Consider the following 13457-nt stretch of genomic DNA (forward strand, 5'->3'; position numbering starts at 1 on the left):
CACACCTCAAAATCTGCCACTTTCTGCTGGCCTATTTCTTACCCCAAAAGTCAGTCCAATCCATGTTCCCCAAAAGCTATGTATGTGCCCTCCCTGAGCTCAGGGGATCTTAGCCAGGATTCTGGGGGCCTGGGGATTTCCAGAACTTGCACATGGAATAGTGTAAGTGCACTTTTCTCCAAGGGAGCAGAAGTTCCAGTAGGTCCTCAGAGGGGCCCAGGACCCAGGGTGACGGAAGGCCTCCTGCCCCAGGCCTGCATCCCGGCAGAGAAGCCCCAGGGCTGGTCTGGGGGGTGGCCAAAGCAACTGGAAGTGCAGAGATGAGGGCAAGAGAGCCGTGAGTGGGAGAAATGGCCCGAGCGACAGCAGGGACGAGGGGACAGTAAACGGATGAGCTTGGCTGGAGCAGAACGGGTGTTTGGGAACAGTGATAAATGAGGCTGGGGTGTCAAAAGGACCTCGGAGAGCAGACCGAGGCATTTAGATTTGATGGGAGAAGCCACGGGGAGCCACAGGACACCCTGGAGCCAGCACATGGCAGATCTGGAATGTGGGGGAGACAGAAGAGTGGAAGGGGGAGGTGAGCTGCCAGGACAGAGCTCTGTGGACCAGGGGGTTCAGGGGGCTCCCCGCCCCTGGCAGGCCACAGACCAGGCTGATGACTATCAGGAATATTGCAGGGGGATGGCGGGGTCTGCAGGAGGATGGAGGGGGGCTGCAGGAGGATGGCGGGGGGCTGCAGGAGGGGGCACAGTCTGGCTCGGAGCAAGGTCCTCACAGCTACAGCAGCCTGCTTTGACTCTCAGGCCTGGCATTTCTAAACTGTGTGACTTCGGGCAAGTAACTTGACCCTTCTGGGTTTCTTCGTCATGAAACAGGTAACTGCCCGCTTGGCAAGGCTCTAAAAATTCACTTATATGAGAAACTGCCTCTGAAGCGCTTAGCCCAGGGCAAGACACACTGCCAGACCTGGGCAATAGTGTTTCTAGTATGATCCATTGATTTGGGCTATAAATGCTTATCAACTCACTGCCATAGACCAGGCGCCCTCACCTGCAGCCTGATGACTTTCCCTTCACTAAGTCGTCAGGTGCTGGCATCACTCCCATTTGAGAGATAAGGACACTGAGGCAGGCAGAGTCCATAGTCAGAATCAGCAGCGACAGCTACAGGTCATTGCCGGAGCTCAGATGTCAAGGGGGAACCTCTCTCGCGCCATGGGGAGGAGCTAACACATGCCCTTGATGAGGCTCAAGGTCATACACTTGATTGATCCTTGGGAACCTGAGCAAGGTGGGGCACTGACCCCGGTGTTTACAGTGCTTCATATATGATGGGGTCTGGCTTCCATGAGGATTCTGGGGCCTGAGGTCCTGGGCACTGCCCATCCCCTAGACGATGCTTCTTGGAGTCCTAAGCGTTTCTAAAGAATGACTCTGGGGAAAGCAGACCTGGCATTGGGCAGGAACCTGAGCCTCCACCTCCCCACATGCAGAATGGGTGACCTTCCCACCCCTGCATGGCCAGCGTGAAGATGAAAAGAATTGGTGCCTGCAGCCTCTGTGGATCCTGGGTCCGACAGAGCAGGTGCCGGTAAACACCGACTCTTAGCATCTGAGTGTTCAGTGCAAGCCCTGTCCCTGGGCACAGGCGGGCTGATGCCACTTTGCATACTCAAACCTCAGGAGACTGCCTTTGCTTCGACTAATCTCACCCCAGGAGAAGAAATCAGGATGCTCTCTGCCACCCGAGACGGCACCCCAGAATCATTTCACGTTCAATTTCCCCATCAAATTCGCAAGCACGTACCATATGCCATTATTCCATTTCCTAATGGCCTGTGTGGTGGAAATTGTAAGTGGGACATTTCTTCCTGCCCTTGGCATTTCCAACTCTTTAGAACTCCCTTTCCAGGCCAGACTCTCTTTCTGACATCTGTGCCATGCCTTACCCTCTCCAAAGTCCTGGCACCATCTGCCCCGGACCTCTGCTCATCCCAAGACCTGAAGGAACAAGAGGGACTGTCCCTTGGGGGAGCAGCAATGCTCCTACCCGGGGTTTCAGAAGGCGGCTGGCATCACAGTGGTGTGGCCAGGGGCAGGGGCAAGGTCACGAGGAGACTGATTTGATCCCCTCTGCATGCCACTCACAAGCTGTGGGACCTGGGCAAGATCATCTGGCCTCCTGCCAGTCCCAGTGCCCTCACCTAGAAAACGGTGATAACAGCAGCCACACCTGGTGGCAGAATCCAAAGGGCCCGGGGCAGAGCTAAGCTCACAACAGCTATGAGAGCCTCAGCCCAGGATCTCCTGCACCAGCACCCCGCCTCGAGAGGGCAGAACGAGACCCGGGAGGCAGAGGCCAGCTAAGGCCGGGCAACCCCCCAGAGGAGCCTTGTACAGACTTTTAATTCATAAATGGTGGGGAGAACCCAGGGGCCCTGGGGAGACGACAGGCAAGCCGATGGGCTGGGGCACTGATCTTCAACCAGAGTGGAAATATTCAGCAGTTTACCAGCCAGGGTGGGCCTGGCAGCACCTGCCAGCTGGGGGAGCCCCGGGGATGCTGAACAACTCAAATGTGAAAGAGACTGTCCAGGAAAGCTCCCTGGGTAAGTGTAAAAGCCTGTAAAACCACCCCCACACACTCAGACTCTTGAGATGGTGAGTAGCTGCTGATCTGTGCCTTCCTCGCACCCCAAACACTCTGTTCTAGCCCCGCCAGCTAGACTGGCACCTTCTCCAGGCCTCAGGCCCCCCTGGGTCAAACCAGGATGGTTCCTGAACTCCAAAGGTCCACACTCTCCCTCAAGTAAGTGCGTGTGTGTGTGTGTGCGCATGTGCGCACACGTTCACGCTACTCCGCATGTGCCCGTGTGTGCACATGCAAGTGTGCACACATGTGTGCGGGGACATGTGTGCATGCATGGTGGGTGTGTGTAAACCCACGTCCTCCTAGCCTGAGGCCCTGCACGCCTGGCCGGGGCCTCCACCTTGGAAAACACAGACCTTCAGGCTGCGCGGACCAGGAGAGGCGCCATGGGATGGAATTCAAGTCTAATCACTTGAAGATGGGCCTGTTTATTTGCATGGCACGCATTTGTCTCTGACTGTTTTATCCACCCCCTGAGCCAACCGAAGCGCTCTCAATTTATCCTGCCCGCACGGAGAGACCAGATTGGCGGCACGCACATTCACAGAAGCCCAATATAGACTTCCAATTATCTTTTAATTTCGTTCCTGTCTTCATTTGTTCATTTCACTTTTTCCAAACGGACTGGGGAAAAAAAAAAACTTGTAATTTATGGCGTTTGAAGGCAGCTAGCAGGGGTGTCGTGTTCACCTGCCGGATGCCATGAGACCTCGGGGTAGAAATGAAAACTCACTTCGAACAGCCCTGCCCGGGAGGCGGCTCCTCAGAGTGGCCCCGAACCCCTGTTCTTCCCTCTCCTGTTCTCCTGAGTCTCCGTAGTATCGACACCCGCTTAGCGTCTGTATTCTTGATGCTGCGGCATCGGGGCCCTCTGACCTTGGACTAGGCTGGGACTGCCCCTCCCGGGACTGGCTGCTTCCTAAAGAGAGAAAAGGGCCCTGGGATCGTCCCTTTCACGGGGAAATGAGACAACACCCCCCGCCTCCCTTTCATCAGGCCCTCCGTGCTCTTGGGGGCCCTGCACAACGACCCCCTGCGCCAGTCACCTCCACCAGCGCCGGGCCGCTGAAGACAGCCCGGAGGGCACCCTGACATTATTCACACTAGCCTGCCCTCAGCCTTCGCCCACGCCTCCACAAAAACTACAATTAAGGTTCTTGGTCACCCCTTCCTCTTGTTCCCCGCCTGGCATTTCGGGGCTGGGGGCACACGGGCCCTTCTTGGAGCTGAAACCCACTGTCTTTCAACCGCAGTCATCCCTGGGGGGCCGACGCGCCACAACTGAGTAATAACGAAAGCTGCGTTTTAGGACAGCCCTAGGCGGTGCGCTGGCCGGTCCCTGACGGAGGGTGGCCCGAGGGAAGTGTCACGCGCTGGGGCCCTCCTCTGCTCGGGCTCACAGGGGTGGCTTTCGCCTTCCAACGTGGGAAGGTGAGAGCAAATGCATGATCATCCCGCATTCAAATCAGAGCCAGGTGACCCCAAGTATCAACCCCCTGCACCCTTGAGCCGGTCCAGGTGGTCCTTGTGCTCCGTCATGGTTCTTCCTGCCCCCAGTTTCCCAGTTTTCCTCAGTCTTGCTATTTTCCCTCTGGGGCCTCTCCCCCTCCCCCCCAATCCCCCCCCCCCCCCCCACCACACCAAGCATCCTCTCCATCTTCTCTTGTCTGGACTTGGTGCCGGACTCCTGATCCACTCTCTCTCGGAGCCCCCCAACAGCACAGCCCCCATCTTTCCACTCTGTATCTTCTTCCCCCAGAATCTGCTGTCTACAGAGCTGCAGGGGTCAGGGATGTCTCCTCCGCCTGTGAACTGCATCCCAGGGCAGGGCTTGGCTCATGGCAAGCCTCTGGTGGATATTTGTTCAGTCAATCATCAATCAATCAATCAGTAAATTAACCTTGGCCCCTGCTTCCTTCATCAACACTCAACACCTCCCTGGAGCCCTCTCTGACCCCTGTTCTGATGCCCCTTGCTCTGGCTCCCTGGCTGGCCCATAGTCCCTTTACTTTTCATTACTTTTCGCCAGTGAGCACCTGCTGGCAACTCAGCTCATTCCCTTTTCCTTTGTGATACTGGCAGCTGGCCAGGTCCCAGGCGAGTGCCCCATCTTCCAGGTCAGGACAGAAGCTCCCCCTGAGGCTGAGACTGTGTCTCTGGTTTCCAGGGTCTGCCCACCTTCCCCTTCCTTGCCGTAGGGCCCCAGGTGTGGCCACATCCCGCACCCAGGCGTATGGTTCCCATGGGGGATGGGCTGGCTGGCTGGAAGGGCTTTAGCAGAGCTGCAGGGAGCGCGTGCTCCGGGGTACAGTGGGGTCTCTTGGGTGGGAAGCAGCACACCACCTGCTTGGCCTCTGAGGGCACAGTGCCAGCTCACTGCACACCACAGGGGCATGCCACAAGTCTCCCCCTGTCTGAGAGTACAGGAGTCCCCACGTGCTCCTACCCCTGCAATGGTAACTCAGGAGGCCCCACATCAGCCCAAGAGCCCCGGTTGCACCACCGGGCCTATCACCTATACTTCTCCCTCTTCCCAGAGGATGACAATGGGCCACGCAGCTGGAGAGACCTGGTTACACCTGAGACTCTGCCACTCACAACCTACATGACCTTGGAACAGCCTCAGTTTCCTCACCTGTAAAATGCACTGGCAACTGCCACCTCTCCAGGTCCCTGTGCTTTAAGAATCTGGGGATCAGGCGGTGCCCACTTGCCTGAGTGGCCCCACCAGCCCAGTGTCCTCACTGGTGGACGTTATCTGCCCAGCCCTGCCAGGCAGCATGAGTTTGAGACCCTGCCCTGGCTGCGGGAGTCCTGAGGCCTGGATTGGGGGGAGGGGAGGGGCAGAACTACATCTACACTTCAGAAAGCCCAGCTGATGATGACTGACAGGAGGGATGATGATACTGAGGAGGAGCAGGAGCAGGAGGAGGAGGAGGAGGAGGGGAAAGAGAATAGCTAATGTTTACTAAGCTTTTACAAGGTGGAGCTCAGCCCTAGGATCTTATACACATTAACCCACCATGTTCTCATCACAACCTTATGAGGTGGGTATGCTGTCACCCCATGTTTCAGATGCAGAAACTGAGGCACAGAGAGGGGCAGTCACTCGCCTAAAACACACAGCTGGGAATGGCAGAGCCAGGTCGTCTGGATCCAGACCCCACAGCAACAGCGAGATGGGGCGGGACTCCCTCAACCTATCACTGCACAAGGTGAGGGCGACCCTCCACCTCTTCTGATCCGGGACAATACTGCTTGTTTCCTCCGGCTCCTCTCAGGAAGAGCAGCCTCTCCTAGGACACCCGGCTGGCAGGGAAGGCGGGCAGAGGCCTCGAGAGCTGGGTCAGGTGGCTTGGCTGCAGTCTCTGGCTCAGCCTCCCAGCTGCAAATGCTGACCCCTCTAGGAGGACCTGCAGACCCCCCTGGGAAGGAAACACACTTGGGGAGATCTCAGGCCACACCTCTGTCGCTCCACCTGCCCCACAACTCGCCACACCCAGCCCTCTTAGCCCAGTGGATTTGCAAAAGAGAAAATAAAGCATATACAAATAATAACCAACCCCGTGCTTTTCCTGGCATCCGGTGGCTGCTGGCTAAGAGCTTCCTCCTTCATCATGTACCACTGGACACTCCTACCCTCCTCCAGCTGCTGCCGGCTCAGGTGGCTGATCACAAGCTCAGTCCCGGGCAGACCCCCCACCCATCCGCAAGAAAAGCATTGAGGAATCCAAGGAAGCCAGCTGTGAGATCTACCAGCCAGGGGCCCAGGCCGCCCTCCACCCTCCGCCAGCTCAAAGTCACCTTTGCTCCAACTTCTCAGCCTGCTGGCCAGAGCCAGCCCCAAACTCCCTCCCTCCCGCTCAGCTCAGCAGGAACCGGAACGGCCCCTATTGGGCAATCATTAATCGGATTCTTGACATTCCTGGGCCCAGGTTGGCCTGAGAAGCATGCTCCCTGGTGGAGGAGGAGGAGCAGAGCCCCGGGACTGGCATTTGAACATGCAGCTGACGGGCAAGGTGGTGCTGTCCGCTGCTGCGCTGCTCCTGGTGACCGCAGCCTACAAGCTGTACAAGTCAAGGCCTGCCCGGACCTCTCTCGGGGGCAGGAACACCAAGCCCAAGGAGGAGGAGGAGGAAGCAGAGGACTTGGGACAGATTGCCATCCGCAGAACTCCACTGGGAGCACTTCCCTGGGGGCTGAGACACCGGAGGGGGAGCACCGGGACCGGAGCACCACTGGGCTACATCTGGGAGACCCCAGGGGGCTCCCAAGTCCTGGCACCAGGAGCCTCCCCCAGAGCCGGGAAGCCTGAGAGAAAAGGCGCCAGTGAGGAGCAAGGCGGGCCGTGCCCAGACTTTGACCGGGTGCCTCCTTACTGCAGCGGCCAAGAAGCTGGAACAGCTGTTGGCGGTAAGCCCGAGCTGCCCTACCACCCCCATCTGGGCAGTGAACCCGAAAGGTCCCCAATCGGCCTCGCTGCGGCCGATGCCAGTGGTGCAGGTGGAGACCCAGCACCGTGGCAGCACAGGGGAACCCCAGAGCAGCCAGGGACTGGGGAGCAGGAATGCCCCCACCAGCACGGGCTGGCCCACACAGAAGGCGTGAGTGACATGAACCGGAGCTGGATCTACCCGGGAGTGACGGGAGTCAGCAGGGACAAGGACGGGGCCCTCCAGGCTTCCTCAGACCTGGCCCTGCACCAACAGGCGGGAGCTGCCAATGCCTCCTATACCTTCTCCTCCGTGGCCCGGGTCCGAGTGGAGGAGAATTTCATACAGGAGAAGGTGGAGGGGACCAAGCCCAGGCTGAAGGGCAAAGTGTACGATTACTATGTCGAATCTACCTCTCAGGCCACCTCCAGGGACATGATGACCCCCAGGACGGCAGCCCTGGGGGGGGTGGCACCCCCTGTGCCAGGCCCCCAGGGAACAGGGGCAACCTGGGAAGACCCAGCTGATGGCACAGAAGGCGGAGCCGAAGCAGCCGCCTGCCCCCAGCCTGCCTCGCCACCCCCTAAGCGAGGCATCAGCAGGAAGGAGAGCCTCCTCCAGATCGTGGAAAACCCAGAGCTTCAGCTGCAGCTTGACAGCTTTGGGGACCCTGCGCCATCCTGCTCAGACCAGAGCGCTCTGCCCAGCTCACATCCTCCAGGATCTCTGGGGTCCAGCTCAGCCGGAAACAGTGGGGAGCCCCATGTGCAGCTGGTGGCAGGAACCAATTTCTTCCACCTCCCGCTCACCCCTGATTCGGCCCCCAAAATCCACCTGGATCTGGGCAATTGCTCTGAGGTGCTGAACTTGGCCAAGAGGCAGAACCTGGAGGCCCTAAAGGAGGCGGCCTACAAGGTGATGAGCGACAACTACCTCCAGGTCCTGCGCAACCCGGACATCTACGGGTGCCTGAGCGGGGCGGAGCGGGAGCTGATCCTGCAGCGGCGGCTCCGGGGTCGCAAGCGTCTGGTGGTGGCCGACTTATGTCCCCAGGAAGACTCAGGCCGCCTCTGTTGCTATGAAGACGAGCAGGATGCCTGGCACCCCCTGGCGCACCTGCCCCCTGAGGCTGTGTCCCGGGGCTGTGCCCTCTGCAGTCTTTTCAACTATCTGTTTGTGGTGTCTGGCTGCCAGGGGCCCGGACGCCAGCCCTCCAGCCGCGTCTTCTGCTACAACCCGCTGACGGGCATCTGGAGCGAGGTGTGCCCGCTGAACCAGGCGCGGCCGCACTGCCGGCTGGTGGCCCTGGACGGGCTGCTGTACGCCATCGGGGGCGAGTGCCAGCACACAGTGGAGTGCTACGACCCCCGCCTGGACCGCTGGACCTTCGTCCCGCCGCTGCCCAACGACACCTTCGCGGTGGCGCACACGGCCACGGCCTGCGCGGGGGAGCTCTTCCTCACGGGGGGCACGCTGCGCTACCTGCTGCTCCGCTTCTCCCCGCGGGAGCAGTGCTGGCGGGCAGGCCCCACGGCGGGCGGCAAGGATCGCACGGCCGAGATGGTGGCGGTGGGCGGTTTCCTCTACCGCTTTGACCTCAACCGCAGCCTGGGCCTCAGCGTGTACCGCTGCAGCGCCAGCACCCGCCTCTGGTACGAGTGTGCCACGTACCGGACGCCTTACCCGGACGCCTTCCAATGCGCCGTGGTGGACAACCTCGTCTACTGTGTGGGGCGCCAGCGCACGCTGGGCTTCCTGGCGGACCACGTCTCGCCCAGGTTTGTGCCCAAGGAGCTGCGGCACTTCCCCTCCCCGCGGGGCACGCTCCTGCCCACTGTCCTGACCTTGCCCAACCCCACTGTGCCTCAGACCAGGGTCTAGCAGCCCCTCTGCTGGGCTCCTCCTGCAAAACTGGCAGGCATAGAGCACCCCCCTACAGCTGGTCGGTGGGCCTGCAGGGGGTCCAGGGATTCGGCCTGCAGGGGATGGATTCTCGTCCTACCCACTCCATTGTCAGGTCCCTGAGTTGCGTCTGTGCCTCGGGGCGGGGTGCAGAGGCCCCGTTTGAAGAGAGGACTAGAAAGGAACTGATGTTCCAAGACAGAGGGCACCCTCCCTGGTCTGCAGGGAGAACCACCGCCTAGCTTCAAATCTGAACTCGGTGGCAGGGGCGGCTGTGGAGGGCGGTGAGCCATGGTTGGGAGCACAGGTTTATCACAAGCACATTTCAGAGGCCAGTTGACCCCCAGGGACCACTCAGGCTGACCCCACCGGAGATGGGCCAGCTCTTCAAGCCCCCCAAGACCACTTCATTAACACTAACACTGGCCCCCTCCGGAAGCAGCTGCACCCACAGGTGAGAAAAATCAAGGAAGGTCCTTTTAGCAGGACTAAGGCGGAGCCCGGGGAGCCCCCAGAATCCCCACCAGAGGGAGAGAGGGTTGGAGAAGTAGAACAGCTCCAGCTGAAGCTGCCCACAGGGACTCTCGCCAGTACAGTCAATTTACCAAAGCCCACTTTGCTTTTTCTCATTACCTGGAATTCTAGTATACTAGAAAGAAGCCTCCATTTTTAGCATCCATTTGAAAAAGCACATCTTCTTGCAGGTCCATTCAATAGAACACAATTGATTCTATATATGAAGTCTCAGGAGAGCTGAAGAGAAGGGGTGATCGTGGGGCCACCGTCCCCCTAGGTGCCTGCTCGTGCCTTTTGAATTTTAACCAGTGAGCTCTCTCCCAATCTCAGGACCCTTCACAATGCAGCTCTCCAGGCCACCCAGCCCTCACATCTGTGAGTCGGGGCAGCCACCCCCAGTCTGCCCTCCATGGTTGGTGAGAGGGGATGGCATAACTTGCCCTCCCTGGGCCATGTGGTCACCTGGGCCGCCTCATCAGACAGGAGACCAAGGCGGGGCAAGTCCATGAAGGAACTGAGGAGCTCAGGGTCTTTAGTGGCCCATCAGGAGATGGGGATATCCTTTCACATTGGATTTGGTAAATCCTAGAGAAGAGATACCCCAATCAGGAGGTTACCCACTTTTCCTGGAGGGAAGAAAGAGATTCTGGCCCAATCTGTTGCCATAGCCCCGCTCCTCCTCCAGGGAAGGTGCATACAGCTCGGGGGACGGTGATGCTCGCCAGCACACCAGCGCCGGGGGCTGGAGCCACTTCTACAGTGACCAGGAGCATGGAGGAAAGCAGCAGAGACGGCAGGTGCACCAGGCAGACCTGACAAGGGGGGTTAGAAGGATGCTATGGAATTCAGGGTCCCTATCTTGAAAATGGGAAGAGCAACTTGAGTCCTTCTCTGCCTTGGAGATAAACAAGAACACCTGGAGAAAATTCTTCCCAAGTTCCTGGGAGTCCCAGCAGAAGCTTGTGTCACCACAGCAGCTGTGCTGAGGCTGAGGGCTCTTTTGGAAGCTGGGGGATTGAAACGAAGAATGAGGAGGTTGGCATGGAGACCAGAACTTTCGTTGGAGCACGCGAGGCCACTTTCCCTATTCTAGTGTCTGGGAGGCGAGAGTGTTTAGAGTACTGCTCAGTTAGAGGCTGGAGAGGAAAGTTAGCTGAGACTGTGGCTGGTGCTAGGAGAGTAACCTCCTCCCACACCAAGGTCAGGCTCAAGCTCAAAGTCAACACTCAGGCTTGACTCTCCATGGTGGGGGAGGGGGTGGCCGGGAGGTGACAGTGCATTGTGATGCCAGGCTGGGGAGTGTGTTTGGGAAGAGAACCCCATCTGGGAGTTGGGGGCAGATGGAGTCCCATCCAGCTTCCAAGAGCAGGCCAGTGAGGAGCCAGGATGAGAACCAACCTCATCCAAGCTGGGTAGAATGTGGGGTCAGGCAGTAAGCCAAGGGTAAACTAGGGATCACTCTGGGGATTGAGTGTGGGCAAGGATTCCGGAATAAAGTAGCAAGTGCATTCCAGACCGACAGCTGCTGGGTGTGGTCTTCGTGATAAGATTTGGTCCTGAGATGAGCTGAGACTGAGTTGAGATTTCCCCTCCTCTGGTCCCTGGGCAGACATGCTTAACCAATCACCTATCATCTCATCTTTTCTGATGGTGCCCTTTTAACCTCAGAACTGCTCCAGTGTCAGACTCCAGTGTCAACCCATAGATTTCCCATCACCATCCTGGGTTTCAGGAGCTGAGTTTAAGGGACTAGAGGGTCAGAGCATTATGGGGGAGCCAGGGAGCTGGGGGCCGTGATGGTCAGGATTCACCTACAGGATGTGTAGACCAGGCAACTTTCCTGGAGCTGCAGCTGATCCCTCCCCTAAAGGAGTTCGCATGTTGGGGGGTGAGGGCGCAGAATAAGCAACTGTAAAAACCAAATTCATGAATAACAGGATCCTCGATGCATAAGTGCCACGGAGAAAGACAAGGCGGGGAGGGCGGTTAGAGTGATGCTGTAAGAACACACTAAGCAGAATGGGAATCTGGGGTACAGACGACACCGGGGCTGGCTGGGGCCTGGAAAAGGCCAGGCCTGCCGCACAGCCTGCCTGGACCACCTCCAAGGAGCTCCATCGTGAGTAACGTGAGCAGGCCCAGCTATTGTGCTTTAGCCTTTCATGGAAGGGCGAGAATTCCACTGCCAACACTTATAAGAGGCCCCATGGATGAGATAAGCTACTTGTCCAAGGGAGAAGAGGATGAGGGTCACAGTCGCCACCAGGACATCCCAGATGCCACTGCTAAGCCGTGCGGCTGGTGTCAGCCCACCCATAGCACTCCAGGGGACTCCAGAGGTCAGAGTTCAGGGTTTCCACTTGACCTTGGTGTGTTGACCCCTAGCCCTCAGCCTCAGCATGGCCTGCATGTCCCTTGGCTTCCCCGTGGGTCAACTGTCCTGCTTTCCCACTAAAAGTCCTTTCTTCCTTGAGGAAAAAGCAACGCTGAAGTTTGAGCTGCTTTCCATGTTGAGCCAAGCATGCCATTATAGGAAAAAATTGGAAAACAGAAAAGTATAAAAAAACTCCCCAATTTTACCACCTGAAGACACCCCCCCGCTGCGGCGCGTCCCTATGGTCTGTTTCCTCCATGTATAATTCTTGTTTGGCTTGATTTTTGCGTAGGTGTGATTATGCTGAATCCACAATTCAGTTGCTTCCTTTTTCCCACTTAGCTTTTTAGAATAAGCACTTTCCCGTGTTATTACAAACCCTCGGTAAACATCATTTCAATGGTTGCACGATATTCTGCCGGGTGTGTGGACCGTGGTTTATTTAAACATTCCCCCTCCTGTTGGGCCTGTAGTTTCATGGGTTTTTTTTTTTTTTCCTCCTGTTGGTTTCTTTTTCTATCATAAATAAAGCATCCTTTGTTTTCTTGTTCCTCTCTGTCTGGGGCCTCCATCAATATTTACGAGAGGAGCGCCTTCCAGGTCCTGTCTGGAATAGCAAGGTTGTTGAAACTGCCCCAGAAGCTGGGGCTGGGGCCTGGGCTCACACCCACGTAAACACGGGAGCTGCCTTTGGAAATGGCCAGCAAAAAAGGCAAGGTGACTGGAGGGGCCATCCCAGGGTTCCTGCCCTCAGTGCTCCTGGAGCTGGACCTGAGGCAGGTGCCCCGGACATAGAGCCAGGCTCTGCACTCACCCTGCTGGGACTAGAGGCTGTGGACACATCACTTCCCCCATCCCCACGACGACCCATTTCACAGGTGAACAAACTGCGGCTCAAAGAGTCCAAGCAAACTTGCCTTAATGGCAAACTCCAAAGGCCTGCGGTTTCCTTAGAAGTAAACTTGAATCCTCCCATCCACCATCTTTCCCCTCTCTAGAGGCACTGGAGCCTCCACCATCTCCCCCAGGTTGCCCCATCCCTTCTCTATCCATGCTAGTCGATTTTGCTCTGTCCTTGAACTTTGAAATCAATGCAAATCTTAAACTTTCCCAACCTCAAAATCTGCATCTTTGAAATGGGTTTGCCACTGTGAGCCGAGGAAGGAGGTTGTAAGAATTAACGAGAAAATTTGTATAAAGCACCAAGTCAGCCAGGAACCACCCCAACAGTTGGTCTCCTAAGCAGGGGGGCTGCCCTGAGGGCTGGAGCCACTGCAACGGGGCCCTGGGTCTGGCTACAACTGTCTTCACAGGTGCCAGGTGCTTCCCACTTTGTCATCCTTATCTGGAAGGACCTGGTGGCTCCAGAGTCCCCCTCTGAGGCCCCTGAAGCTGTGGCTCCCGCCTGGAGGAACCCTCAGGCAGATGGGCGGCTGCAGCAGAGGGAGAGAGATGAAACAGAGGGAGGGGGTGCCCTCAGGGAGCAGAAGATTAGGAGAGGGGCCGCTGGGGAGCTGGAAGAAAGCACAGCCCAGAGGAGAATCTCCAGAGCTTTGGGTTTTTTGAAAAGTGGGGTGTGG

General features: G+C 57.7%; 1 protein-coding gene across 1 annotated transcript; it reads left to right on the plus strand.

Annotated features, from left to right (window-relative positions):
• The first annotated feature begins 6599 nt into the window (after nucleotides 1-6599).
• On the plus strand, nucleotides 6600-12407 carry KLHDC7A (kelch domain containing 7A). Its single transcript, XM_037500457.2, has one exon. The coding sequence runs from the start codon at nucleotides 6603-6605 to the stop codon at nucleotides 8964-8966; it is 2364 nt and encodes a 787-aa protein (XP_037356354.1). The 5' UTR covers nucleotides 6600-6602; the 3' UTR covers nucleotides 8967-12407.
• Nucleotides 12408-13457: the final 1050 nt, after the last annotated feature.

This window comes from Talpa occidentalis, unplaced genomic scaffold (assembly GCF_014898055.3).
Source record: "Talpa occidentalis isolate TD23 unplaced genomic scaffold, MPIMG_talOcc4v2.1 talOcc4.9, whole genome shotgun sequence".
Taxonomy (NCBI): domain Eukaryota; kingdom Metazoa; phylum Chordata; class Mammalia; order Eulipotyphla; family Talpidae; genus Talpa; species Talpa occidentalis.

Bases quoted from the DNA above. Each gene is read 5' to 3' on its own strand.
- KLHDC7A (XM_037500457.2), top strand. From the start codon at position 6,603: ATGCTCCCTGGTGGAGGAGGAGGAGCAGAGCCCCGGGACTGGCATTTG.